This window comes from Gobio gobio, assembly GCF_949357685.1.
Source record: "Gobio gobio genome assembly, chromosome: 10".
In the NCBI taxonomy this organism is placed as follows: Eukaryota; Metazoa; Chordata; class Actinopteri; order Cypriniformes; family Gobionidae; genus Gobio; species Gobio gobio.
Window position 1 is genome coordinate 2848144 of NC_137116.1, and position 26241 is coordinate 2874384.

The 26241-nt window shown below is 39.0% G+C and overlaps 2 protein-coding genes across 3 annotated transcripts in view; both read right to left on the reverse strand.

Moving 5' to 3' along the window:
• Nucleotides 1–418: 418 nt before the first annotated feature.
• On the reverse strand, nucleotides 419–2619 carry fkbp1aa (FKBP prolyl isomerase 1Aa). Of its 2 annotated transcripts, none has more exons than XM_079828245.1 (5): nucleotides 2468–2619; nucleotides 2217–2264; nucleotides 1444–1556; nucleotides 1032–1206; nucleotides 419–759 (listed from the first exon to the last, which is right to left on the reverse strand). In XM_079828245.1, exons 1-4 carry the CDS (start codon nucleotides 2613–2615, stop codon nucleotides 1078–1080), a joined length of 438 nt encoding a protein of 145 aa, XP_079684371.1. In that variant the 5' UTR covers nucleotides 2616–2619; the 3' UTR covers nucleotides 419–759; nucleotides 1032–1077. The 2 variants fall into 2 exon arrangements, with proteins under 2 accessions (XP_079684371.1, XP_079684372.1); XM_079828246.1 differs by having other exon boundaries at nucleotides 1057–1206; nucleotides 2468–2579.
• Nucleotides 2620–4647: 2028 nt separating this feature from the next.
• The window catches only part of mfsd2al2 (major facilitator superfamily domain containing 2a-like 2), a gene marked incomplete at its 5' end in the record, with an annotated part of 31741 nt that continues 10147 nt past the window's right edge, over nucleotides 4648–26241 (reverse strand). Inside the window, 11 exons of the mRNA XM_079827403.1 lie at nucleotides 4648–5431; nucleotides 11137–11313; nucleotides 11587–11730; nucleotides 13532–13644; nucleotides 13811–13894; nucleotides 14016–14099; nucleotides 14508–14623; nucleotides 18666–18756; nucleotides 19275–19420; nucleotides 24528–24606; nucleotides 24897–25029. Of these exons, the coding sequence (XP_079683529.1) occupies nucleotides 5038–5431; nucleotides 11137–11313; nucleotides 11587–11730; nucleotides 13532–13644; nucleotides 13811–13894; nucleotides 14016–14099; nucleotides 14508–14623; nucleotides 18666–18756; nucleotides 19275–19420; nucleotides 24528–24606; nucleotides 24897–25029 (1561 nt within the window). The 3' untranslated portion in view covers nucleotides 4648–5037. The remainder of the gene's footprint in view (nucleotides 5432–11136; nucleotides 11314–11586; nucleotides 11731–13531; nucleotides 13645–13810; nucleotides 13895–14015; nucleotides 14100–14507; nucleotides 14624–18665; nucleotides 18757–19274; nucleotides 19421–24527; nucleotides 24607–24896; nucleotides 25030–26241) is intronic.

Here is a 26241-nt window from a genome sequence, read left to right on the forward strand (position 1 = left end):
AATTGTTGTTTAACAGTTATGTGGAGTGGGATTTAGACCAATGAGAATTCACTGTGGGTGGGGCTACAAATACACAATAGATGCTTCTCAATACTCAAATTGATGTTTCCTCACTCCTCCATCCTCCAAGCCGTGACCCAGAAACCGATCGAATTCAGCCATCTTGAATGACATCTCAATTCTCTAATAGCGAGGAAGCTTCCTGAGGAGTCATGACACGGGTGTATCCTTCCCTCATGTCCTAAGGGGGTGGAGCTAAGACACGAGGGAAGGAAGCAAGGATGCACAAATAAGAAATGAGAAGCACCCATAATGAGATGGGGACCAAATGACTTACAAAATGTCCTGCCGTTTATAGTGATGGACCTGCAAACACACCATTCCAGTTTCCCAATGAAGACATCAGAGACCAGCTTGATCTTTTTATAAACAATTTATTTTCAAGTAGTTTGTTTTATACTTAACCAGATTTCCCCACCAGAGTACTTATTACCAGCTCAGCCAAAACCCTGTTGCTGTGATCGCGTTTACAACACAGAAATCAAATATAAAAAGAAAGAAGGGGGGACAAAAAGAAACTTGTGTCTTAGTGAACTTCCAATGATTGAGAGTATACCAGTGTTTATGTCAAGCAGAAAAGAAATAAAAAGGCAACAAAATATACAAATGCAAAACAGAGCTAAGCTAAGTGGTATCGCTATTAACACTACCCCTTTTGAGGATCACATGCATGGAGCAATGTTCCTTAAAAAGGTTGACCTGGAAGAAAACAAAGAGAGAGATTTATTAAACAACTGAACGGTGTTCCTCAAAGGCCATAAATACGATTACGAGGGTTTAATCGAAGAGCCTGTTAAATAAACTCTACAGGACAGTTAAGACCAGGACTAGAGTAATCTCCTTTAAAGATTATCTGTTAGTTATTAAAGCCATCCATGCAACTGGGCGAACTATCTACAAGGTGTTTTTAACGTATTATGGGAGTGTATTAAATACTGAGTAATGAGCTCAGAAGAAAAATGTGCACATACCCTGAAAGAATGAATAGGGAATAACCTGAGTCCAATTGTGGGGGCTTTATTCCAAGCCAATCAGCTCCACGTCAAATACGAGGGTGGCATTGGGAGGAATGATGCCCGGGTGCCCCTTGCTCCCATAAGCAAAGTCCGGGGTGCAAGTCAGCTTGGCACGCTGCCCGACACTCATCTGTTACAAGGGGGGAAAGGTTTGCCAAATTAGGTCCGGTATGAAACAATGAATGGAGGTTAAAGAAGTGACATGGCTTGTTTATCAAATACACAGTTTGTCTGATTTAGCAAAAGGGGACGTTTTCCAATTAAGCAGAGACCTACTTTACAAACAGCTTATTTAGGTCAGGCAGATTTATATAGCAAGTTAAATCGATTTTTTTCCCAGAGAATTTCAGGACGAATGTGTATTTACCTGGGCTACGCCCTCATCCCAACCACGGATCACTTCCTGTTTGCCAATTTTGAATTTGAAAGGCTTTCCTCGGTCCCGGGAAGAGTCGAACTTGCGTCCATCTGTCAGGGAGCCTGGAAATGGGAATTATTAACACGCATATGAATCATGCAAAGAAAAAACCCGTTTACCAACAAACGTTCAACGCCCCAAATGATGATTCATTTGGATTGTAAAACATAAAAAAAATAAAATGGCTGCTATGCATTCACGATAAATTTGGATTAATCAAAATCCAAGGAGCTTTCGAATCGAAATATGTTTGCCAATTACTGGCGCGTTCAAATAGAAGCATTTTGAAAATCATATGCCGGAGGATTCGCATTGCATAATTTATATCACCAAAACTCCTGAGCATTAAACATTTTGAGCATCATAAAACCGTTCGAATGTGATGTTCAGACGAATCTCCATAAACGTTTGTCTGCCTACACTGCCCGCTATTTTTAACACAGCCCATCTCATCCTAAATGACGGCAATAAAACCAATGTATATCCGCAAAACAGGCCACGGTTTCCAAACCCGGCGCTGTTAAACAGTCGCATTTAAGCGTTTTCAGAAAAGACACGATCAAAGACGAGGTAAATATCAAGGCCAATCCAAATATGAACGATTTAAATGCTTGCCGATGTGATCGCGGATGCGAAAGTGTCTATTGTGTCAATGCGGCTAATCGGCTAATGCTGGCTAACACCCTTCAGGGATTCAACAACACGATCACTTATCAACTTACCCACGTAGTGCACGACACAAGTCTGTCCTTTTTTGGGGAAAGTACTTCCTAAAAATCAAAAAAAAAGAAGAGAAAACGATTAAAATCGCATGTCAAATCCTGTGGGAAGAGGTTAGTGGTTAGCTAGCAGGCTAACGCCCGTGATGCCCAAAACAGGCAGAATGAATCGATTTAAAATTCGCCTCATTTAATGTATTTAAATATTTTGGAATTTGAATTGTCGATGTGATCCCATGTGTGATGCGATTTACCGTCTCCAGGAGTAATGGTTTCGACCTCGACTCCCATCCTGGCTGCTTGTTTTGACTCCTGAAGCTCTGCACACAAAATGCGCTTCAGTAATTCAGTAATTGTGATTGAGGAGGGCAGAAACCCCCTGTCTGCGCCACACACGAGCATCGAGCGCCCCCAGCGGCCGAACGCCGAACAGCGCTCTACCTCTGTACGTCCATCAACCTCAAATTGCCATAGTTACCACGGTTTTCAACCATAATACCATTATCCTATGTAATGAAAATGCCAACTTGGTATTAGCCAACACAAATAAAGTATTTGTAACACATTTGTGACCCTGGACCACAAAACCAGTCACAAGGGTAAATTTTTTTTAAAATTGAGATTTATACATCATCTGAAATTGATGTATGGTTTTGTTAGGATAGGACAATATTTGGCCGACAGACAATTTGAAAATCTGGAAGCTGAGGGTGCAAAAAAATCTAAATATTGAGTAAATCCCTTTTAAAGTTGTCCAAATGAAGTCCATAGCAACGCATATTACAACATTTTTGATATATTTACGGTAGGAAATTTACAAAATAGCTTAATGGAACATGATCTTTTCTTAATATCCTAAGGATTATTGGCATAAAAAAAATTGATAATTTTGACCCGTACAATGTTTTGTTGGTTATTGCCACAAATATACTTAATATACGTGCAACTTATTGCTAGTTTTGTGGTCCAGGGTCACATTTAAGGTCATATTATATAAGGGTAACATGACATCATACAAAACCATTATATCATATTATCTACCCGTAGAAAATTATTTAGTCTACATCAGGAGTACAATATTAATTTGGTAGTTGTGTGCTCTGTTCAGAATTAATTTGGAAAAGGCAGCAAAATTAAAGTGAAATTCAAATAAATGTACATCTGTATGTGTATTTTCATTTATATATGAAATTTTTCATTACACAATAGTGTACAAAAGAGTGCTGATATCACATTTTAATATTTAATAGTGTTTCCGACTCCGCCCATTGCATACCAAAACTATGCCCATTATAGACCACTATCGCCCACACCAAAGTAACTTTCATCGCTTTTTCCGCTTCATTCCATAGATCACAGAGGATAGAATTCATCATGTTTCCCTCAATAGATTGTGAGAAAGACGTGAAGCCGCCAATGTCAAAATAAATATGTCGCTGACATCTTGGAGCCCGGGTCTGCACAGAAGTGGAGCCGCAGTATCAAAACCCCGCCCACACTCCCACAGAATCGGTTAGTACAGTTTACTGCAGAACAATTCGTTATGTCGGTGTATAATAAACAGTTATGGAAATGTAGAAATTAAAGTCGAAAATCCTGAAAAAAATCTGTTAGTGATTGTTTAGTGTTTAGTTTTATTGTTGTTTGTATTTTGTTATTATTTGTTATAACTTGTGTATTGTTTTGAGCATCAATAATAAAACAAATAAAAAAGGTCTATAGCATCAAATAACTAACTAAAACCACACAAAAAAAACGAACACTTGAACTTATTTAAAGTGTAATTTGATTGTTTAGTTTGTCTCACGTCTCATTTGATTACATGTAGGGGGCGGGTTTATGAGCTATACTGCCACCTGGGGGCAACCGAAACGTTTTGTCCTCACTTTTCACTTTCAAGACTTGTGCGGCAGGCTATGGCACGCGTAGACTGTAAAAAAATATGGACGTAGTCCCATACGATTCTGAAGAGCAGTTTTGCAGCGTAAAGAAGGGTCGCACTGGCCATTGCCATCTTGGCAGCGCGTCACTCCCTGATAATAGAAAATGGGCAAAGAGGCAGGACGTGGCTGGAGCGGAGGTGACGCGATGACTAACAGACAGCAGATAAATGGCTATCCACCTGTCACTCAAAGTGGCCACGCCCTTAATTATGCAGAACTTTAAGGCTTTATATAATGTAAACGAATGAGTTATAAAAAAAGTCACCCCCCTGACAGTTGTCATGAAGGGCAAAATTAGCTATATAGACCAAAACCACAATTTGTACCAGGCTGTAAACATGTTTTTTCCTGCTGTAAAGTTGGGAATTTTAACATGGGGCTCAATGAGATTCTGCTCTCTTTTGAAGCCTGTCTCTAGTGGCCAGTCAAGGAATTGCAGTTTAAGTTACTTCCGTATTGGACTCAAGAGAAACTGCGGGAGGTTGCCGCTTGGGAAACAAACACATAAATGTTTATTTAGGAAGAATCATACAGGCATGTTTGCTTTTAAAGTAACAGTTGCATGAAAAAATACTACTGTTTTTTATTGTAAAATGACTCTAGTAAATACTAGTGTTTTTGAACCCCACTATAGTAAAGCTATTACAGTATATTGTACTTTATTATAGTATTTAATACACTTTGTTAACTTATACTACAGCATGCTGTAGTTTCAACTATAGTCAATTGTTAAACTATAGTAAATACTGAGGTATGCTACAATTTATTGTAGTATATTTACTATAGTTGGTTCAAAACACTATAGTATTTACTAGAGTAATTTACTATAGTATTTTTTTTTTCATTCACGCATTGAATGCAAACGCTCCAATGTAAAACATTTACACCCATGTAACTTTTGACCCATCATCTGGAATGTCTTGAAACTTCAGTGCAAGTTCATGTGGTTTATGAGTTTTACTCAACCTTGATTCATGATGTTTCACACTTGAATTATGTTGTTGTGAGGATGTTGAGTAAGCTCTAGATTTATGAAATTGATTTGCAGACGTTAAACTCGACATCTTGACATGTAAATCAACACTTGTGTTGTTGCAGTGTTTTTGAGGAGATGATTCAGTAGAATTTTTTGCTTGAGAGACAGATTTGTTTGCATTAAGGTGAGATTTTTTTCTAGTCTTTGATTTGAAGATGAAACTCTGACTGGATCCATAGCTTTGTTGACTTGTAGGAAATCTTTCCTCTTCTAAATTGGGAAGTGTGGCACTGTTAGACCTAGAAAAAAAGAAGAAGAAAACAATAGACTATTATCACAGAGAAAACATTCATGAATCCTATCAGATTTACTCCGCTAGCAGGGAACGTTCTCAGAACTTTAGCTAATGCTCTAGCAAAGTTCTCTCAAACGTTCTTCTAGAAACGTTAAAAGAATGTTCGTTTAAAATGACCTGGGGCCTCATTTATAAACGTTGCGTACGCACAAAAGAAGGCGTACGCCGCTCTCTACGCAATAATTGGTATTTATAAAAAGCAAACTTGACGGGAAAATGTGCGGTCCTTCACGCAAGCTCTGACCCAGGCGTACGCACAAAAACGGGTGAAATGAGAAAAGGCGACACCGTCGGCAGATGGAAGAAACACGTGAAAGTGTGTGAAACTGTAGACCGTTGTGTAAAAGAAATGGCTATGCCTCTCATAAATAACATTGACTTCACAAAGCAAGTCTTACAATGAACAGCCTACACGAACACCCGTTTGATCGATCTGCAGTGTAAAACAAACAAAATCAAACGAAAATTACAACATAAATGCAAATTAACACATATTTGCAAAAAGAAAAGTGAAATATGTTCTGCAATAATATTGGCATGTTATGCATTGCAATTCATCCTCATAAATATGGTAAACAACGAAATAGCTAATGTACAAAACTGATATTCTCGTCAAGTGTCCGTCTGGCGGAGCAGATAGATGCAATTAGACAGATAGATAGATAATTAGGGAGATATATAGATAAATAGATAGATGTATTAATTGTCCACTGGGGAAAGTTGTTTTCATAGTAAAATTTCTTCATCAGCTACGTTCATGGTATTCATGCATAGGCTATGCCTTTAGTTTTATTTTTGATAAAATGACGTATGTCTCAACCATTCAGAAAGCTGCAAGACATTACATTTGCACGGAACTATTTCCCATTTCCACGTAGATTATAACCGACATCTGTAGCTTGTCAGATTCAATTAAATGGATGGAAATAAAATGCCCATCTCAATGCGTAATGACGCACAATGGCTGATCTTGTGCTCTAGAAGATGTGGCGAATGGAAGGATTCGGAGTGAACGCATCTTCAGACAGCAAGAGGGCACACTCTGGCGATGGAGCGCTAGACGCTTTTTTGCCTCAACTTTGATGTCCGACCATTTCTTTTTTATTTCGGCGATAGTCCGAGGTTGTGAGGCTACAGCATTTACGGCGTCTGCAACCTTTTGCCACTCAAGTGTCTTTTTGGCATTAGTAATGCCCACACTGTGCCCTCCAAACAACACTTTTCTTCTCTTTTCAACCTCGCCAACGATAACTTCTACCTCACATTGAGTGAAGTTACGTTTTTTTTTAATTTCCTCTCTGTGTTTGCCATGATTTCGCAACCTATGAATATTAACTTGTGGGCGTTTCACGGACTATGTATGGGCAACTATGGGCGTGACATGAAGCCGCAAAAGCTGCGCTACATTTAGAATTGATTGTGATTTATTAAGGGAAAACTGCGTAGGATGTGCGTGCGCACGGTTTTATAAATCCGAATATTTCTGTGCGTACGCACGTCCTATGTTTCATCCGTACGCCAATTCTGACGCAAATACTACGCAAAGTTTTATAAATGAGGCCCCTGGTCTTTAATAATGTTCTTAACACGTTATTTATGCACCGTTCCTGGAGCATTTTTTTCTGAAATGTTTTAGCTAGACATTCAACTAAAATGTATGAAAGTGCCCCATTTATGTTTTTTCAAAAATTATTAATAACTGTTTGTTAATGTAAAAGGTCTGCAGAGGTTTAAAAAACAAAGTGTCTGGCAAATAAAGTTATTGTCTCCTAAAAGAAAGAATCAATTCTGAGAAGCTGAAACGAGCCATCAGCAATTCCAGTCTCACTTCCTGTTACATACCTACGTAACAATGTATCACATTTGTAGCCTGACGTCGTCATACTCAGATTCTAGTCAGAATATGAGTCTGTTACTGTTCTATTGGGCTGTGATTATGAGGCGTGTTTCAGCCGAACCAGGAGAGAAAATGCCTCTGCAATCAATTGGATAGACCTACAACCAATCAGAGCAACGGAGCGACGCATAGTTGTCAACAGAACTCAACTGCACGCACACTGGAAGAAGTAGAAGAAGAAGATGAGTGTAAACGATCTTTGCCGGTGTTGAAAAAAATAATTTAAGGATACACAGAGTACTTACCAACACGACGATCTTTGGTGACGTGCATGATTACGTTACTGTTGATCATCTGTCCATCGTCGTATAAAGCCCGCCCTGACAATTTGATTGGTCCGAACAGCTCTAGTTCGAGCATAGTTGCTCCACAACGGATCAAGTCCAGATCGAACTTCGGCCCTGTCCCAAATGGCACCCTGTCCCTAAACCCTCACGGTTTTCCTCTGAGTCCGCATTTTCATGACGTAATGCCGCTTTGACTGGAAGAAGTCCGCTACGCATCGAGGGCGCATTTCGACCGCAAAGGGGGCGTTCACGAGCACCCTTCTGAGACCAAAAATGACAAATGGGACACCCTACGGTCTCGTGGACTTAATGGACACGCGCATGCAGCGGCCATTGTAAGTCCATAAGACCGAGAGTGCACATGAAGTGTGTATTTTGGGACAGGGCCAACCTGACCTCAAATGTTAAGGGCGGGGCTAAGTTCGGCCAGCAACCAGGCTATCACATTTGTATAATGCCAGCCCAAGCGGCAACCTCCCGCGGCCTCTCTTGAAGCCAACACAGAAGTGACTTAAACTGCAATTCATCGACTGGCTGCTAGAGACATAGATATACATAATTAAGGCTAGATGTCTCGTCCATGCTGCTGGGCAATGGAGGTCGACATCCGCACCTGGCGGCCATCTTGTCACAGTCAGCTCGCTCACTCGTAACATGGTGTTTTAATGGTGCATGTAATTTTTAAATAGCCATAACTTGCTAAATTGTCTACCGATTTTCAAACTGTTTGGTTTGTTATAAACGTCAGAGATGTAGTTATGACACTGCATACTTATGAATAATTATTCATAATTTGTTCAAGCATCCAGAAGTATAGCTAGCCACATTAATAACGTTTGTTAGAAACCAAACCATTTGTAAATCCGTCAAGATTTCAGCGAGATAAGAGTATTTGTGTTCGTGCAGATCACTCACCTTACATCAGGTATGTGGAGGAATTCTCTGAGCTTGCTTACCTAGTGAACTGGCCAGATGCACCGCTAAATGCGTTTTTTTCTGATGGGCCTGGACGAGGACACTATTTGTTTCCTGGAACCTGCCTGTTCCTTTTCCCTAGTCGAGACAATCAATCTGATATTGTTCCTAAATTGTTCGAGATTGTAAAAGAGGTTCCTAAGAATATGTGTCTTCCTCGTCCAGTCCCCTCAGAAAAGCACGCTGCCTGGTCAGTTCACCCTCAGCCAGTTTCCTCCGCATATCCCTCCAGTGGGCCTGCCGGGAAGGTCCTGCCTGTCCCTAAGCCCAGGCGGAAGAGGAGGGCTGCCGAAAGGCCCCATCTCAGATCAGGACGGCCGCAACCACGGCAGATCCACTGGAGCGGTGGTTGATAGACTTTGGGAGCGATCCTACCACTCCATGTCTCCTGGATGACACTCCAGACTCACCTGTGACCGCTCCGTGTCTCCTGGATTCCGCTCTAGACTCACCTGTGATCGCCTGATGTCTCCTGGATTCTGCTCCAGACTCTCCTGTGCGCGCTCCGGGATTCCTGGATTCCGCTCCAGACTCTCCTGTGCCTGCTACGTGTCTCCTGGATTCCTCTCCAGACTCTCCTGTGTCCGCTCCATGTCTCCTGGATTCCGCTCCAGGCTTCCACGAGGCCGCTCCAGCCTTCCACGAGGCCACCCCATTCCACAAGCTCTCCACCCCACCCCTGAATTCCCCAAATTATTATTTTTTTGGGGGGGGGGGGGGGGGGGGGGGCTATGTACCTGTGGGTGGGAAACATGTGGGTGGCACACATGTGGGTGGGGCTCTGGTTCCGCTCAAGGCTCCAGATCCGCCCAGGTCTCCTGCTTCCGCCACGTGTTGTAAGCGATGGACCAATCACAACACCATCGGACCAATCACTGCAGAGTAGGCTTGCAAAAAGGAGTGGTTTGGAGTGAATGAATCTTCGACAAACCATTTTTAGACTTCTGAATTATCTACCCAGTCAGTACGATGGGAGGCTTATATATACAGCCGACGCACCTTTATTCCTCAACAGTCTTTTCTGCATCCCTCCGCCACCCTTAGACTATCTCGGCTAGTTCCTATCCCAGCCAGGGATACGGGGGAGAACTCTGGGTTCGGGTCACATTCCGAGCTTGAATCCCTCCCCCAGACAGCACGCCAAATATGCATATTCTTTGACTCTTTCTAATCATTTGTAAGTGTGAACTTGTGAAGGGAAAATGAAAGTGTTTTTGACCTTTGATGCATGTAAACCTATTGTAGTAGACCTCCCAAACAAAATTAGGAACCTTTAAAATAGCATAATAGGGTCACTTTAAAATGGTACTTCTGGTTTCAGAATGTTCAAAGAATATTCAAAAGTAACATTCACATATTTGAAGAATGATAAAATTGAATGTTTCCTTAATGTTCTCATAACCAAGAAAAACTGGAACATTCAGAGAACATTCATAAATAGTGTTTTCATGGCTTAAAGGGTAAGTTCACCCAAAAATGAAAATTCTGTCATTAATTTCTCAACCTCATGTCACAAACGTTCATCTTAAGAACACAAATTAAGTTATTTTTAACACAACTACCACTTTGAAGCTTCAAAAAGTTCATAAAGAATGAATTGAGCGGTTTAGTCCCAATTTTCTGAAGGGACACAATCGCTTTATATCATGGACAGATTGAATTTAGGCTTTTATTCACATTTAAACATTGATCAACTCACACATCATTTGGTGGTTAACAGAAGTTCAAGCATGTTCACTTGACGTGTGAGAACCAATGAGGTTCATTCTTGTGTTACACAGCACGTTTAAGCTTCAGCAAGAACCAATGAGGTTAATTATTTTGTTACGCAGCACGTCTGAGCTTCTGCAAGAACCAATGATGTTCATTCTCATGTTACACAGCACGTTTGAGCTTCAGCAAAAACCAATGAGGTTCATTCTCGTGTTACACAGCACATTTAAGCTTCCTCAAGAACCAATGATGTTCATTCTCATGTTACACAGCACGTTTGAGCTTCAGCAAAAACCAATGAGGGTCATTCTCTTGTTACGCAGCACGTTTGAGCGTCCTCAAGAACCAATGAGGTTCATTCTCGTGTTAAGCAGCACGTTTGAGCTTCCTCAAGGACCAATGAGGTTCATTCTCGTGTTATGCAGCACGTTTGAGCTTCAGCAAGAACCAATGAGGTTCATTCTCGTGTTACGCAGCACGTTTGAGCTTCCTCAAGGACCAATGAGGTTCATTCTTGTGTTACGCAGCACGTTTGAGCTTCAGCAAGAACCAATGAGGTTCCTTCTTGTTACACAGCACGTTTGAGCTTCTGCAAACGTGGGACAGAAAGCGCTCAGATTTCATCAAAAAGATCTTCAGTTGTGTTCCGAAGATGAATGAAAGTCTTGGAACAGGTTTGGAACTATATGAGGGTGAGTAAATAATGACAGCATTTATAGGTGAACTATCCAAACGCGAAACGTTCTGGGTAGACATTGTGACACTTGTACATCTTACCTTGTGTGTCCCAGATCTTGTTGAATCTGCTTCTGGCGTGCTTCATTGATTGGGTACAGATAGAAAAACACTAAACCCACCAGCAAAAAGGTGATGGGTATGGGGGCCACAAGCAGTTTCAGTGCCAAGATGACTCCATCCGCATGACCACATGTACCTGCTTTATATCCTGTGAAGCTTCAACAAAACACATTGCTCAGTGTAAACATTTGAATATGAACATTTCCGACTTCCATAAAAAGGGCTGAACTACTTCTAACATAAGCATAATTTTGTTTTGTTCAAACATTCTTGCCTGACAGTATTTAAAAACTTGCAGGACATAAGAGTGTTAACAATTGTACTTGAATGTAGGGCCAGAGCCAGAGTCCACAATATTTTTAAAAACTGACAGACTGCCACATTAAATCAGGCTTGACATTAGCTGGGAGAGAGCGAGTGCTGACTCACTGCAGTGTCATAGTGGAGATGCCAGCAGACAGACCTCCTCCAAGCTTGTTGCAAAACCTCGAGCAGGAAAAAAACAGGGGCTCCAGGCCCTTGCAGGAAGGGTTCTGAACAGCAAACTCATCCACTACGTCTGGCAGCATTGACCTGAGCAAAACAAAGCATTTTAGGCATTTAAACTAGATTTTTAGTGAGTGGTGCTTCCTTGTACAAAGCTCACAACCACCAAAAGTGTAGGCTATGTGGTTGTTAGTGGTTTTTAGTAGTGTTAGTGGTTATCGGTGTGGTTTATAGGGTGTTGCTTTTGCTTAATGACCCAAGTTCAAACCTTCCAATCTATATAATATTCTGATCTCTACTTCTGTCGATGAGATTCATTTTGTCACCCATTTTATCATTCGGCATTTATCATTGTATATCTGTTTGCTTTTTAAGAGAAATAGCACACCTCTCCCAAGTAAGATATGAGTTATCATTGATTTATCCTTGGCACAAGCAGTGCAGGACTAGTAATATGTCCAAGATAAATAAAAGGTAAAATCTCTTTACAAATTTCTACGAAATTTTAATCATGTTGGTTTAACACATGACATTAACCATTCCTTTTAAATAATAATATAATCATTTTAATGAGGCTTCTTTGAGGCTTCATTATGGAGGACAGTTGTATCACCTTGACAATTCGGACTTTCCCCAAAAAATATATTGCATTAAAACATCTCATCAAAAACATATATTCAAGAAACTGTTTGTATGAATTGCATTTTAATATATTTTTTATAAATGAATAGATTCGGGCTAAAATCATCATTTTATTGAACCATCTCTTCACTGTAAAAAAAATGCAGGTCTCCAATTAAAAATTTTCTAGTGACCGATCACATAAATTTTTTTTCAGTTGGCCAAATTGAATTTATGTGAATTTATGCAATTTAATTAACAGAAATTCAATTTGGCCAACGAAAAAATTTAGATGTGATCAGTCACTAGAAAATGTTCAATTGGAGACCTGATTTTTTTTTTCAGTGTTTATAGTTAATACTCCTTAAAGGGATAGTTCACCCAAAAATGAAAGCCATGCCATCCTAGGTGTATATAACATTCTTATTTCAGACGAATACAAGTTATAATAAAAAATATCTTGACTAATCCAAGCTTTACAATGGCAGTGAATGGCAGCCCAAAATTTGAAGCCCAAAAAATTGCATCCATCCATCATAAAAGTAATCCATACGGCAACGGGAGTTAATTAAGGCCTTCTGAAGCGAAGCAATGTGTTTGTGTAAAAAAAATATCCATATTTAACACATTATAAAGTAAAACATCTTGCTACCGCCAGACCGCCTTCCTATTCAACTTATGGAAAAAGCGTAACTGACGCGACATTTTGAACTGCGAGAGACGTTGCAGTTTCTTTTTAAGTTGAATATGGAAGGCGGAAGACGTGTAGAGTACTTTTATAATAGATGGATGCACTTTTTCGGGGCTTCAAATTTTGGGCTCCCATTCACTGCCATTATAAAGCTTGATTTGGCAAGACATCTTGTAATATAACTCCGATTGTATTCGTCTGAAAGAAGAAAGTCATATACACCTAGGATGGCTTGAGGGTGAGTAAATCATGGGGTAATTTTTGGGTGAACTATCCCTTTAACTCTGAGCAATAGTAACAACTGCAAGCCTTAGCAAACACCACCAATTATATGACCTCTCCATTGGGTTCAATGAGTGATTGAGAGTAATTTAACTGACATTTGACAAAATATTTAAACAAGTGCACATTTTCCCTTTAAAATATTGATATTAGCAAAAGTGATGGCAATGTCCAGCATAAAATTTAGGTAAGATTTGCTGATAGATCAGCAAATGCTAAACTCTCCATGGTGGAGAATGCTGGCCTGATACTCAAAGCATGGAGTGAACAGATCTAGGTCTTACTGTTACTCACCATGGTAACAAGAACAGTGCAGCTAAACTAGCTCCCACCAAAACACACATGACCATGTACACCGGAAAGTTCTCTGACATGGCAACTAAGACCACCAGAGCTGGTATGAGGAGCTACGGAGAAACACAGGCATATAGATCACTATAAAAATCTGGTTTACAGTGGGAATAAAATTGATAGCTTAAGTATACACATTGTGTTCCAAATACTTGTCCAGATCAGTAACCACTTATTCATTGTGTATGGTCTCCTCACCAACACCATCAGATGGGAACTTACAGGTAGACCTATAAAAAGTGCAGTTTTCTTGCCCAGCTTCACCAGTGTCATCTGCCATATTGGCACTGATATGTTTGCGGCCACCTGTGTGTACATTAATACATCCATGGAGTTAAGAATCTCATGAACCATGTAAGGTCATGCTAAAACCTATCCTTCCATTAATACGATTCCTTTCATCCTGCATTTGTGTGTTCAGACTTACCAGTATAGCTAACATGAGATACTGGAATTGAGCTCCTAAACCAGCAACATGAGTGCAAAACAGTGTGAAGTTCCCCAAAGACATCTGGAAAATTTCAGGAAGAATTAATGGAGTACTCTCATATGAAAATGGAAATTATTTGATGTATTGTCCCTATAGCTAAAAATTAAACATTAACCCCTGGTTTCACAGACAAGGCTTTAGACTAGTCCCAGACTAAAATGCATGTTTGAGCTGTTTTAACAGAAAGAAACTTGCACTGACATATCTTTAAATATGTCGGTGCCCTTGTATTGTCTCAAGATGCACACAAGTAATGTTTTTTCTAAGGCATGTTTGTAAAAGTCAGTCTGTGAAACTGGGCCTACGATTTATACAATAGGCTACAGAAGGTTTTTATTATTTACCACATACAATTTCAATCAAATACTCTTGATTTTTTGTTCTAGTTCTGATTTTCCATGTACTTTATAGGTTAATTAGAGATCCAACCTGGAAAGCTAGAGTGGAGAAGAGGAAGCCAAGGACCAGACGCTGGTATGACACATGGCCAATGAGCTTCTTTAAAGCCTTCAGGTATGTAGTGTGCATGTGACCACTGTGAGGCCCTACAGGAGCCAGAGTGAGATACAACAATACATCTTTACAAAAGCTAGGAAATTTGACACCGAACTGGTATAGAGTTAAGAGCTAGTTTGGTGGGATTTTATTCTTAAAGCTACACTGTGTAACTTTTTTAGTCTATTCTTAGCTAAAAACACTTAGTTCTTTGAAAAATATATGTGCTCATTAATGTATCTTTACTTCTTTCAAGTAATAAAGTATTCTCGTAAGTTTATAATATGCCATTGAAAATACATAAGGTAATGGGATCTAACGGTGGTCGCCATGTTGCCCCTCCATCTTGAAAGTACATTAGCCAAAGAGGGACATACCCGTAAATTCAAGCTTCGCCTTTTGCGTTTCACTCGATGGCACTGTACAAAATTCTCTGCCTCGCGCATGTGCGCGTCAACTTGTTCAGACTTGTCTGGTGCATGTGCAGAGAGTTTTCATCTCAGCAGCTCCAGTAACAGAGTTATACGGAGTTTTCCTGGCTTGTTTATTCCTCAAAAGTCTGTTTTTCCTTGTGTGGTATTTCTGTGCGTTAATAACTCCGTAAGTAATAATAGTTATTGTCATTGTAACGTTAGATGTGTTTCAGAGTGTGTCATCGCGTAATTCAGTTGATGTCACCTCAGAAGTATTTTTGTGTCAACATACAAAAGCGTAATGCTCACCTATTTGAATAATCATTCAGTTATTTTGTTATCAACAATGTTTATTCGTTTTTAGAAAATATTTGCTTGTAATGTATGTTGACGGAAATATGTATCAGGTCTGATCGGCATTTTAACAATTGTTATACAGAGCGCACTGCAGTGCTAACGTTAAAGCGCCGCACACACTTTTGTAACCGGACACCGCTTGTTAGCAGCAGCAGCGGCAGCTCCGCTCCTTTTAATGCAGCTGCATTTAGCACCTATATATGGTACAATAAGCTCTGGTTTACGGTTACATTATACAAATGTAACTTATAAGTATACTTATACAGTTCTGAACTGTGTATGTATATTTACCATCCTTATTTGTTCTCTCACAGAAACCACATTTATGTACATATCCACGCAAACCTGTTTATGCCTTGCAATTGGATGACTGAATAAACATTACTATCATCAAAGTTCACTCTGGATTAGCTGCAGTTCTTTCTAGCCGAATAATTAGGCCAGTTGAGTTCCAACCATCCCACTGCGCACAGAATATCCCACAGGCACCGTGTTGAATGTGGACGAGGTCGAACTGGAAGCCATATTAATCTTGGACTAATTCGGCCACCGTAGGAGTTGAAACGAAATCGGAATTGAGAAGAACAGAAACTAAAATTCACTGGATGGTCATATACCTTTTAACCGCTAGATGGGGGAAAATATCACACAGTGTAGCTTTAAACAATGAATTCACTACAGTTCAAACACTTATTGTTTGGATCTCAAACATGTTTAAAATGTAGTCTACCGCAAAGTTATCATTATTAAATGTTGCTCAACAAACCCTCATGCTCAATAATATGATCAGGGAATCTGGCAAACAGAAGAAAAAAAAAGAGGAAAAAAAAAACATTCTTTGAAATTAAAGGGATAGTTCTGTCATTAATTCCTTACCTTCATGTCGTTCCAAACCCGTTAGACTTTCGTTCATCTTCGGAACACAAATGAAGATATTTTTGATGAAATCGCCGAATTCTCTCTCCGCTCCATAGACAGCAATTTAATTATCACTTTCAAGGCCCAAAACGGTAGTAAAAACATCGTTAAAATAGCCCATGTGACTCCAGTGGTATACGTGACGAGAATACTTTTTGGGGGCAAAACCCCCCAAAAATAACGACTTCATTCAACAATCTCTTCTCGTTGATGTAGTACATACAGTGTAGCACTTCCGAGTTCTACGGCTCACCATTGGCTAGCTCGCATTCATGCGTCGTGGTGCTCATGTGAACAGCGTAGGCCAATGGTAAGCCACCGTTCTGACGTAGCGCTTCGAAAGCGATGCACTGTATTTACTAGGGCTGGGTATCAATTCAGATGTTCCGATTCAATTTCGATTCGCAAGCTCTCAAATCGATTTGATTTCGATTCTCGATTCTCGATTCAATTCAATAAATATAGATTTAATACAAATACTATATTTATAAAAAAAGAACAGTGAAAATAAGTTTACAAGTGGGTAATTAAAAAGAAATGAACAGCCACAAACCTGTATATTAAACTATTTTTATTTTAGGTACACTTGGGTACATTAAAACAGAACCCATCTCTATATTTCAAATGCATACAATTATGTTAAATACAATACAATTTTGATGCAAATTTATTCAAAAAAATGTATCCGAGAAGTATTTTATACAATTTTGTTCGTATGGATATTTTGATATAATTATTCTAAAACATAAAAAGGAAAATTGGATGATTTTCAGCAATTTGCAGTACACAACAAGCTTTTCTTGTGATTTTGTGCGATTCGTCATGTGCGCAGTTATTTTTCATACACGAAAAGCGGGTTCATACGTGGACACAAGTAGTGGTGCCATGGTAACGAACAACAATACCTTAACGTGCTGACTTATCTGGACTAACTTTTATTTGAGGAAATCTGTTTATAATACAAGCTATTAGGTTTGAATTATTGGTCCTGCGCTGTCTATTGACTCAATTGATTTGAATATGCCTATTATGGCCAACGTACATGTTTAAGTGAACGCTCAAGTTTTATACAATGAACATAATGCAAGGCAAGCATTCGCATGTAACTCATATAATCTATTTTTAGAGGTTGTGCGCTCGGCTGTGGGGGTGTTGCAACGCCTGGGTGATGTCTCATCAAATGGTCCAGCAGATTTGTAGTAATACTACAGCATTTCACCTCAGCATTACAAACGTCGACAACGCACCGGATTCGTGGCCTTTGAGAATCAATTTTGAATTGACCACATTTTAAAAAACGATTAATCGAAAAAAATATTTTTTTTTGCACAGCCCTAGTATTTACGTCAACAGCATAGGAGACTGACATAGACGAGAAGAGATTGTTGAATAAAGTCGTTATTTTTGGGGGGTTTTGCGCACAAAAAGTATTCTCGACTCCACTGGAGTCACATGTACTATTTTAACGATGTCTTTACTACCTTTCTGGGCCTTGAAAGTGGTAATTAAATTGCTGTCTATGGAGGGGACAGAGAGCTTCCGATTTCATCAAAAATATATTTATGTTTCGAAAATGAAAGAATGTCTTATGGGTTCTTTTGGGGGGTGAACTAACCCTTTAAGAGCCGGGTCACACTACACTTCATTCAATTGACTTGCATTAAAGGCACAATATGTAAGGTTTGCCGCTATCGCTTATTTAAAACAATAACAAAGGCGTAGCTTGATGGCGCTGTGAATGAGCGTAGAATCATGGGAGTTGTTGTCTTCACCTCCACAGCCAGCCAATGAAAAGCAATCCGACGGGACTCAGGCAGAAATCTTGTTCATGGATGAGCTAATGTATTAACGTTTTATTAACTTTACTGTGGTATGAAGCTGGGCGGGGCCGAGAGACGGGGACATTTTACTGTTTTATTATGTTTATGTGCTGCAGTCGACCGTTGCCGCTCCTTTCGTTTTAGTGTTTGTTTATTTTACGATTAAAGTTACATTTAATGTCCGCCTCCTCCTTCCCTAAACTTGAACTTTGTTTCAGTTATGTCACTTAAATCACATTATTTTATTTCATTCTAATGAAATAGCCGCAAGTGCTGAATTACTACTCATACAGGTCACTTTATTTGATAAATTAAAATTGTGGGGTTACACAGCATATTGAAAATTTTACATAATGTGCCTTTTAAAAGAATGTGAAAGTTTGGAGTAGATTGCATATTTTTACATTCTTTATGTGATATATGTTGAATAACGTTATTTTTTATTCATAATCATTAAATTAAATATTATAAATGATTAAAATCATTATTTATATGTTGAATAATGTTTTAAAAAGGTCTAGTGTGACCACGGCTTTACTCTTTTAAAAAAATTAAGTAATTTGTACACATAATGTACGGCACACCTTTTTGTTCTTTGACCCCCAGGAACAGCACCATACAACAAACAAAGAAGATAGCACTCATGACTAGTGCTGATATCATGAAGGCACTTCTCTGTTGGGAAACACAGACATAAATGTAAGTGTATATGCAAACAGACTCAGGGTGCAAATTACAGCGGCATTAATAAGACCTCCCCATTGAAAGCGTGACACTAAACTGTACACATATATAAGGAACTTTTCAACCGTGTTTCCAAACAATGTTTTAGCTAGATTACAAAAAGTTGAAAGTTGGATTACTTGTTAGTCAGAATGTCTATTTTCACATGGTCCCATAGACTCACTGTCTCAGAGGCTGCAATTTGCAAATTACCTATAGAAACTCTGTTAAAAAGATTGAAAGTAATTGTGTAATTGCACACTAAACAGACCCAAAAATGACACCCAAAGTTAAATAATTTATGGCTTTATTCAAATCCCTTAGTATGAGCAGTATTTCAAGCTAAGCTTTCCTTTGCAAACGCCACTAATTATAAATGGTAAAACACCTGAGTAACGTCTGAACATTTGCCCTACACAGTATTTTACACCGTGCGGTGTGGTATTTGTGTGTAGGTGTTATTGTGTTACGGTTTCATGCAGCGCTGTGCTGTGTGGGAGATCCGGTGCTTGGTCCACGTTCAGACAGGCTTGATCTCTGTCTTTGTTATACACCCACAGCACCTGACCCTGAATCACGGCCGCCATCAGCATAGCTAACGCCTCCACACTCATCCCTGATAGAGAGACAGAAATAGAGTGAGACAGATGTGCACACAACCATACAACAACCGACAATACAAACTATTGCTCAGTGAAACGCTACCATCCTGCTTAGAATTAGGTCTGGGGTTTTTTTCAGTCTTGGCAGTGTAATAATAGGTTATAATGGCCCTGTTCCAAAACTTAGTGAGCTGCCTACTGCTTCTGGCTAAATGGGCAGCTGACTTATAAGGCAGCATTCTAACCAAAATGGAATTGTAAGTGGCTGATTTGGAATAATCTATGTAGGTCGCAACTTTGTACCCTACACAAATCTGGTGCAAATGATTGAGTGCTGTTTATAATTGTAGCATGGCATCAGTTCTCTACAGTGTTGCTGTTATTGCATTTGAAAGTCTCTTATGCTCACCAAGGCTGCATATATTTTATTTAAAATACAATAGTAATATTGTGATTTAAAAAAAATATATAATAATAAAACAACAACTCTTTTCCATTTGAATATATTAAAAATGTAATTTATTCCTGTGATCAAAGCTGAATTTTCAGCATTATTACGCCAGTCTTTAGTGTAACATGATACTTCAGAAATCATTCTAATATGCTGATTTGCTGCTCCAGAAACATTTCTTATTATTATCAGTTGAAAACCTTTTTAATTTAAAAACTTTAAAATTTTAATATTTTTGTGGAGACATTGTCTTTACTGTCTCTTTTGATCAATATAATGCATCCTTTATGCATACTTTTTCCTTTTAAAAAACTTTGCAGTGTTACTTTCATAGTATTTATATACAATTATATAGTATTTATTAATATTTTGAATTAGGGGCACCCATTGTTTCCATTGGCTTTCCTATTATTATTATTATTCTTCCGTTTCTTCCACTCTGGAAGTCTATGGCAGCCCCTAGAACCGCTTTTAGGAAAGTTATGAAATTTGGCACACTGATAGAGGACAATCCCAAAATTAATTACAGCCAATTTGGTGTCTCTAGATCAAACTCTCTAGCGCCACCACTTGTCCAAAGTTTCACTCATGTTTTACGCTAATAATTTTTTATACAAAATTATTTTTTCTTCTGATTCTTTGGCTCAATACGATTCGATTACAGATCATCTTCAGACTATGCTGGAAAAAAGTTATCAAAAGCTTTTTGACAAACCCAACCATTCTCGTATAAAGTTGATTCCAAATTGGACGTGAGCCAATATCTCCACACCGCTTTAGCGTATTCTGACCAAACTTGGTACATGTCATCACAAGCATGACCTGAGGCTACATCCTGCATTCCGGCACAGTGCCACCTACTGGTGTGTAAATAGAAAAAATTGCTTTTTGTTTTCTTTAAATTAATTTTGCTTATAACTTCCGAGCGGTTTGGCCAAAATTATAAAACTGGTCTGGTTAGATTCAGGGTAATCTCAGCCTCAGACCTCACGCCCATGGACCGTTGGCTAAACGTCTGATGCATATGGCACACTTATATGGAAACAATATCTGGAGTTTCAAAGTCATCATCTGATTGGTTGAATTCTACAGGATGTCCGCAAATGTGTGTGTTGCGTTCTTTAATGGTCTGCCTAGAAACAAGTGACGCCAAACTCCCTCGTGGAAGAAGAACGCTGTTGTGTTTACAACTTTGACAATGAGCGCTTACCAGGATCAACTAAACACTGGATTTTCAAAAGTATGTGAGGTTCTCGGCTCCATTGTTAAAGCAAACTTTCACAAAGTTCTTGAATTTATCATTTATAGATGCACGCCGGTCTGTTATTGCAGGGACATCGACTTTACATTTTCATGCCCCTAAACAGGACGCAGAACAAAACAAACTGTGATTGGTTGCGTTACATGTTAGTCAAACGTTTCTTGGGCGGTCCTTGACCAATGAAAGTCCAGACTGGCTACGCGAGGCTAGATTCAGGGCAGCATGCTGAGTTGAATGATATCCAATTTGACCATATCGGCCATTTACCACCTAGTGGTTAAATCAAATATTCAAATGCTTATAACTTTGGGTGTGGCCAATTTATTTTCATGGGAGTATTTTCATCTCCTTAGACTCCTGAATCCTTGCTGAGTCCAACGATACCACACATTGTTTCGCCTTATGGATTGTGCAATGTGGTGATTGAGCTTTAAAACATCTTTCACCAATATCTTCGAAACAAAAACCACCGTAGGAAAATCGGAATCAAAGCAGGTTGACCAAAGCATTTGGCAAAAAGTCAAATTTTTATAGTAAGTTGCAAAAAAAATGCAATCAAAGTTGGATGTGGGGCATTTTTTATATGCTCATAAATACAAATTTCTCAAACTCCTAAACGAAATGAGATATTTTCACCAAATTTGACACGCTTATGTATGGGGCACTCTGAGGACACACGAAAAAAGTGGTGGGACTGCACCACTGGCTCTATACAACTCAATGTATTTATGAGTTTTTAACCTTTTCGCTTAAAATTGCCTCCAAATTTCTTTACTCATTTTTGCAGTTGGTCTGCTGCTCGCTTCCTTGTTTGCTTCTGTTGTGCTTGGGCCCGATAATTGCGGCTTGCAGCTATACAGGGAGTGCAGAATTATTAGGCACATTGATTTTCTGATCATATTTTTTTTCCAGGCACATTTGACCAATTCCAAACCACAGTAATCCTAATAACTACTATTGATTTAGTATTTAATAATGTATAAGTGATATATAATTGTTCATGAAGGCTGGAAATGAAAATCACCTTATATTCAGGTGTGCAGAATTATTAGGCATGTTTTCTTTTACAGATAAATTGAGCCAAAAAAGAGATTTAACTCAGACTGAAAAGTCAAAAAGTATTAAATGCCCATGAGAAGGATGCAATACTAATGCAATACTAGACATTGCAGTTAAGGCATGACCATTGGACAGTGAAATGCTCGTTGGGTCAGCAGGGTCAGACAAAAACAGGTGGTGAAGAAAAGACACCTGTTAACTGCAAAAGAATTAAGAATTAAGGTGAAGAATTAAGGGTGAAACCATGAGGAACCCTTTAGTCTCCAGCGCCACCATTTTCCAAAGCTGCAACCTACCTGGAGTCTCCAGAAGTGCAAGGTGTCAGGATCTCAGAGACTTCAGTTAGGTAAAGAATCCTAAAAAATGACCCCCACTAAATAAGAATCATAAGCTGAAGTGTTGTAAAATACATGAAGAAGGTTTTTTTATAGGCTTTATAGGTTTTATAGGTTGAGAATGACTCTTGAAGGACCAGCTCCTCATCCTCTAGTACCACTGTTTGAAGAATTCATCTTCCAGAATCTGGCAGTACGTTTTGGGAGTTCATTTTAGTCCATCCTGAAGTCCGTTTTGCAGAGATGGACTAAAAATGAACTCCCAAAACGTACTGCCAGATTCTGGCAGATGAATTCTTCAAACAGTGGTACTAGAGGATGTGGTGCTGGTCCTTCAAGAGTCATTCTCAACCTATCTGTCCATAAAGCCTATAAAAAAACCTTCTTCATGTATTTTACAACACTTCAGCTTGTGATTCTTATTTAGTGGGGGTCATTTTTTAGGATTCTTTACCTAACTGAAGTCTCTGAGATCCTGACACCTTGCACTTCTGGAGACTCCAGGTAGGTTGCAGCTTTGGAAAATGGTGGCACTGGAGACTAAAGGGTTCCTGATGGTTTCACCCTTAATTCTTCACCTTAATTCTTAATTCTTTTGCAGTTAACAGGTGTCTTTTCTTCACCACCTGTTTTTGTCTGACCCTGCTGACCCAACGAGCATTTCACTGTCCAATGGTCACGCCTTAACTGCAATGTCTAGTATTGCATTAGTATTGCATCCTTCTCATGGGCATTTAATACTTTTTGACTTTTCAGTCTGAGTTAAATCTCTTTTTTGGCTCAATTTATCTGTAAAAGAAAACATGCCTAATAATTCTGCACACCTGAATATAAGGTGATTTTCATTTCCAGCCTTCATGAACAATTATATATCACTTATACATTATTAAATACTAAATCAATAGTAGTTATTAGGATTACTGTGGTTTGGAATTGGTCAAATGTGCCTGGAAAAAAAATATGATCAGAAAATCAACGTTCCTAATAATTCTGCACTCCCTGTATATTTAGCTTTTGATTTGATATTTTCCATTAAAATTTTACTTCGTTTTTGTAATTTTGTTGTGCGTTTGACAATTTTTTTAATTTTAGTTTTTTTAAAACCTTTTATATTTTAGTCATTTTAGCTCTTCAACTTTTATTTATTTAGTTGGCAAACATCTAATTTAAAGTTTAAGTCTTTCATCCAAAAATGTATATTTTATTTTATTTCAGCTTTATTTGAATTAAGGAAAAATATTTTACATTTTTACGAAAACAACTGCAGCAAAGTTAACATTAGCATTTTGCTAAGCTAATAGCATAATATTTTAAAAAGTGTAAAAATGCACAGCACAAACAGACATTTGATAAAAGTAAAAAGGGAAAATGCACCCTCATGTTGTTTCAACCTGTATACACGGGTTTCCTGTTTACAAACATTACAGGGTGCGTGCGCATCCTGGAGGCAGAAAGACAGATCGCTGGCCCGCTACTGCAACAACATTGAAGCTTTCCTTATTGTTTGTATATAACTGCTGACTCAATAAAACGTGATTTTAGTTGGATCTGTTTGTCTGTCTTTAATTTTGCAGTGTTGCTGTGATACATGTATGAATGATCATGTTAGGTAATAATTTTTTGGCAAACGCATGCTTCCCCCTAGGTATGTTAAACATCAGGCACCCAGCACTGGCTCTGTTGGTACAATTAACCACGCAGCAACTCCTTGGCATTTTGACTTACAGACACGCCGCTACTAACCTACAACACGAGAGGTTTCTTCTTTCTGCCTCTCGGGTGCGTGCGCAAGCAGTGATGACGTCGCCGAGAAATCCATGTATGAGTTTCTTTGATTCTTCCTTGGAACAAAAAAATTGGAATGCCCTCTTTTACATAATATTTCTTCAGAATATCTTCTTTTGTGTTGCACGGTAAACCAACATCAAGTTTGAAACAACATGAGGGTGAGTAATGATGACAGAGTTTGATTTTTGAACGCTGATGGACAGTATGAGTGTTTGAAATGTTCTCACTGTAAGCTGTGGCAGAGTCTCTGTCTTGTTGATCTCCTCCCAGAAACATGCTGAGGGATGTATATGGAACACTGTAGCACTGCAGGAAGCATAACGTTCACTTTGAAGAAGTCAGGAAAGCGCACAGCACATGAAAGACATGCGGGGGTAGCTGTGTGATGTAACAGCCATTTGACCTCAAAAATCGACACAAGAAGGGTGGTGCTAATTTGCCTATTACATAAAAAGACATTTTTGTTTGACATTTGACATATGACAGTTTTGGTATTTTTATGTAAATACATTACATTTTGCTGAGCCAGTAATCATCACATGGGGAAAAGACAGGGCATATGTTAGTGATTGATAGAATAAGGAAGGAAGTCATACACTCATGAAGGTCTCAAAAAGACAGCTGATGGTCAGGTACCAGGGCACTGTGAACGCTGAACTCACTGCATTGTGGGGTATGAACCACAGGAAGATGTAAGCGAGAATGGCCAATGGCATTGACAGCACTGCCCTGAGACGGGAAGAAGCAGATGACTCATATCAAGCAGGGTTAAGCAGCCTTATAAACCATGTGCAGGAAACTTAACTTAAATAACATGCACTTTACTACCATTACATTCTCAACACTTTATCTCTTTCCCCACCAGCGTTTTTTAAAGAAGTTGCCAGCTTCATTCTTTATTCTGCATTCTTTTTTTTAAATTAACATTTGAATGTGGGTAAGTTTAATTTAAAAAAAGCAACATTTTGAGCAAAAATCTGAGAAAATCACGTTTTTGTCAAAGACTACATCCTGATCGGATTCAGAATGATGATCAAAACCAAGCGGCAACCTCCTTCAGTTTCTCTTGAAGCCAATACAGAAGTGACTTAAACTGCAATTCATTGACTGGCCACTAGAGAAAGGCTCCAGAAGGGAGCAGAATCTCATTGAGCTTGAACTTTACAGAAGAAAAAAACATGTTTACAGCCTGGAATAAATTGTGGTTTTGGTCTATACAGCTAATTTTGCCCTTCATGACAACTGTGAGGGGGTGATTTTTTTATTTTTATAACTCATTCATTCACATTATATAAAGCCTTAAAGTTCGGCATATTTAAGGGTGTGGCCACTTTGAGTGACAGGTGGATTGCCATTCATCTGCTGTCTGTTAGTCATCGCGTCACCTCAGCTCCAGCCACGTCCCGCCTTTTTGCCCGTTTTCTGTTATCCGGGAGTGACATGCAGTGGCGTGCTGCCAAGATGGCAACGGCCAGCTCATCCCTACTTTACGCTTCAAAACTGCTCTTCAGAATCCTATGGGTGACGTCACGGACACTAGGTCCATATTTTTACAGTCTATGATCAAAACACATATGGAGTAGATCGAGTCCATCAACTCCCCAAAGCTTTACTGTCCTATAGCTCGTCCTGGGTCAACATTTCATTCAGTAAAATTAGGCAGTTTTGATTTATATGCTGTTTAATAGTGGTGTTCGCATTATTTTACATATGCATCTGCTTGACATATGCTATCACTTGTTTCTGCTTCTTCTTCAATTGTCTTTTGATCAGGAGATTCTGTACTCTTTCAGAAGATACCATATAACAGTGAAAACATGGAAATTTCCGTTAGTAGCAGGGGAAGCGTTATCTAAAAAATGACAGAAATTTCTGTCAATGGCGGGGGAAAGAGTTAAAGGGTTAGTTCACCCAAAAATGAAAATTCTGTCATTAATTATT

Coding starts and splice junctions, on each gene's coding strand:
- fkbp1aa (XM_079828245.1), bottom strand. CDS start 2,615: ATGCTCGTGTGTGGCGCAGACAGGGGGTTTCTGCCCTCCTCAATCACA. Junction 2,265..2,467: donor AACCATTACTCCTGGAGACG/GTAAATCGCATC, acceptor TTTGATTTTTAG/GAAGTACTTTCCCCAAAAAA. Junction 1,207..1,443: donor GGGATGAGGGCGTAGCCCAG/GTAAATACACAT, acceptor CCCTTGTAACAG/ATGAGTGTCGGGCAGCGTGC.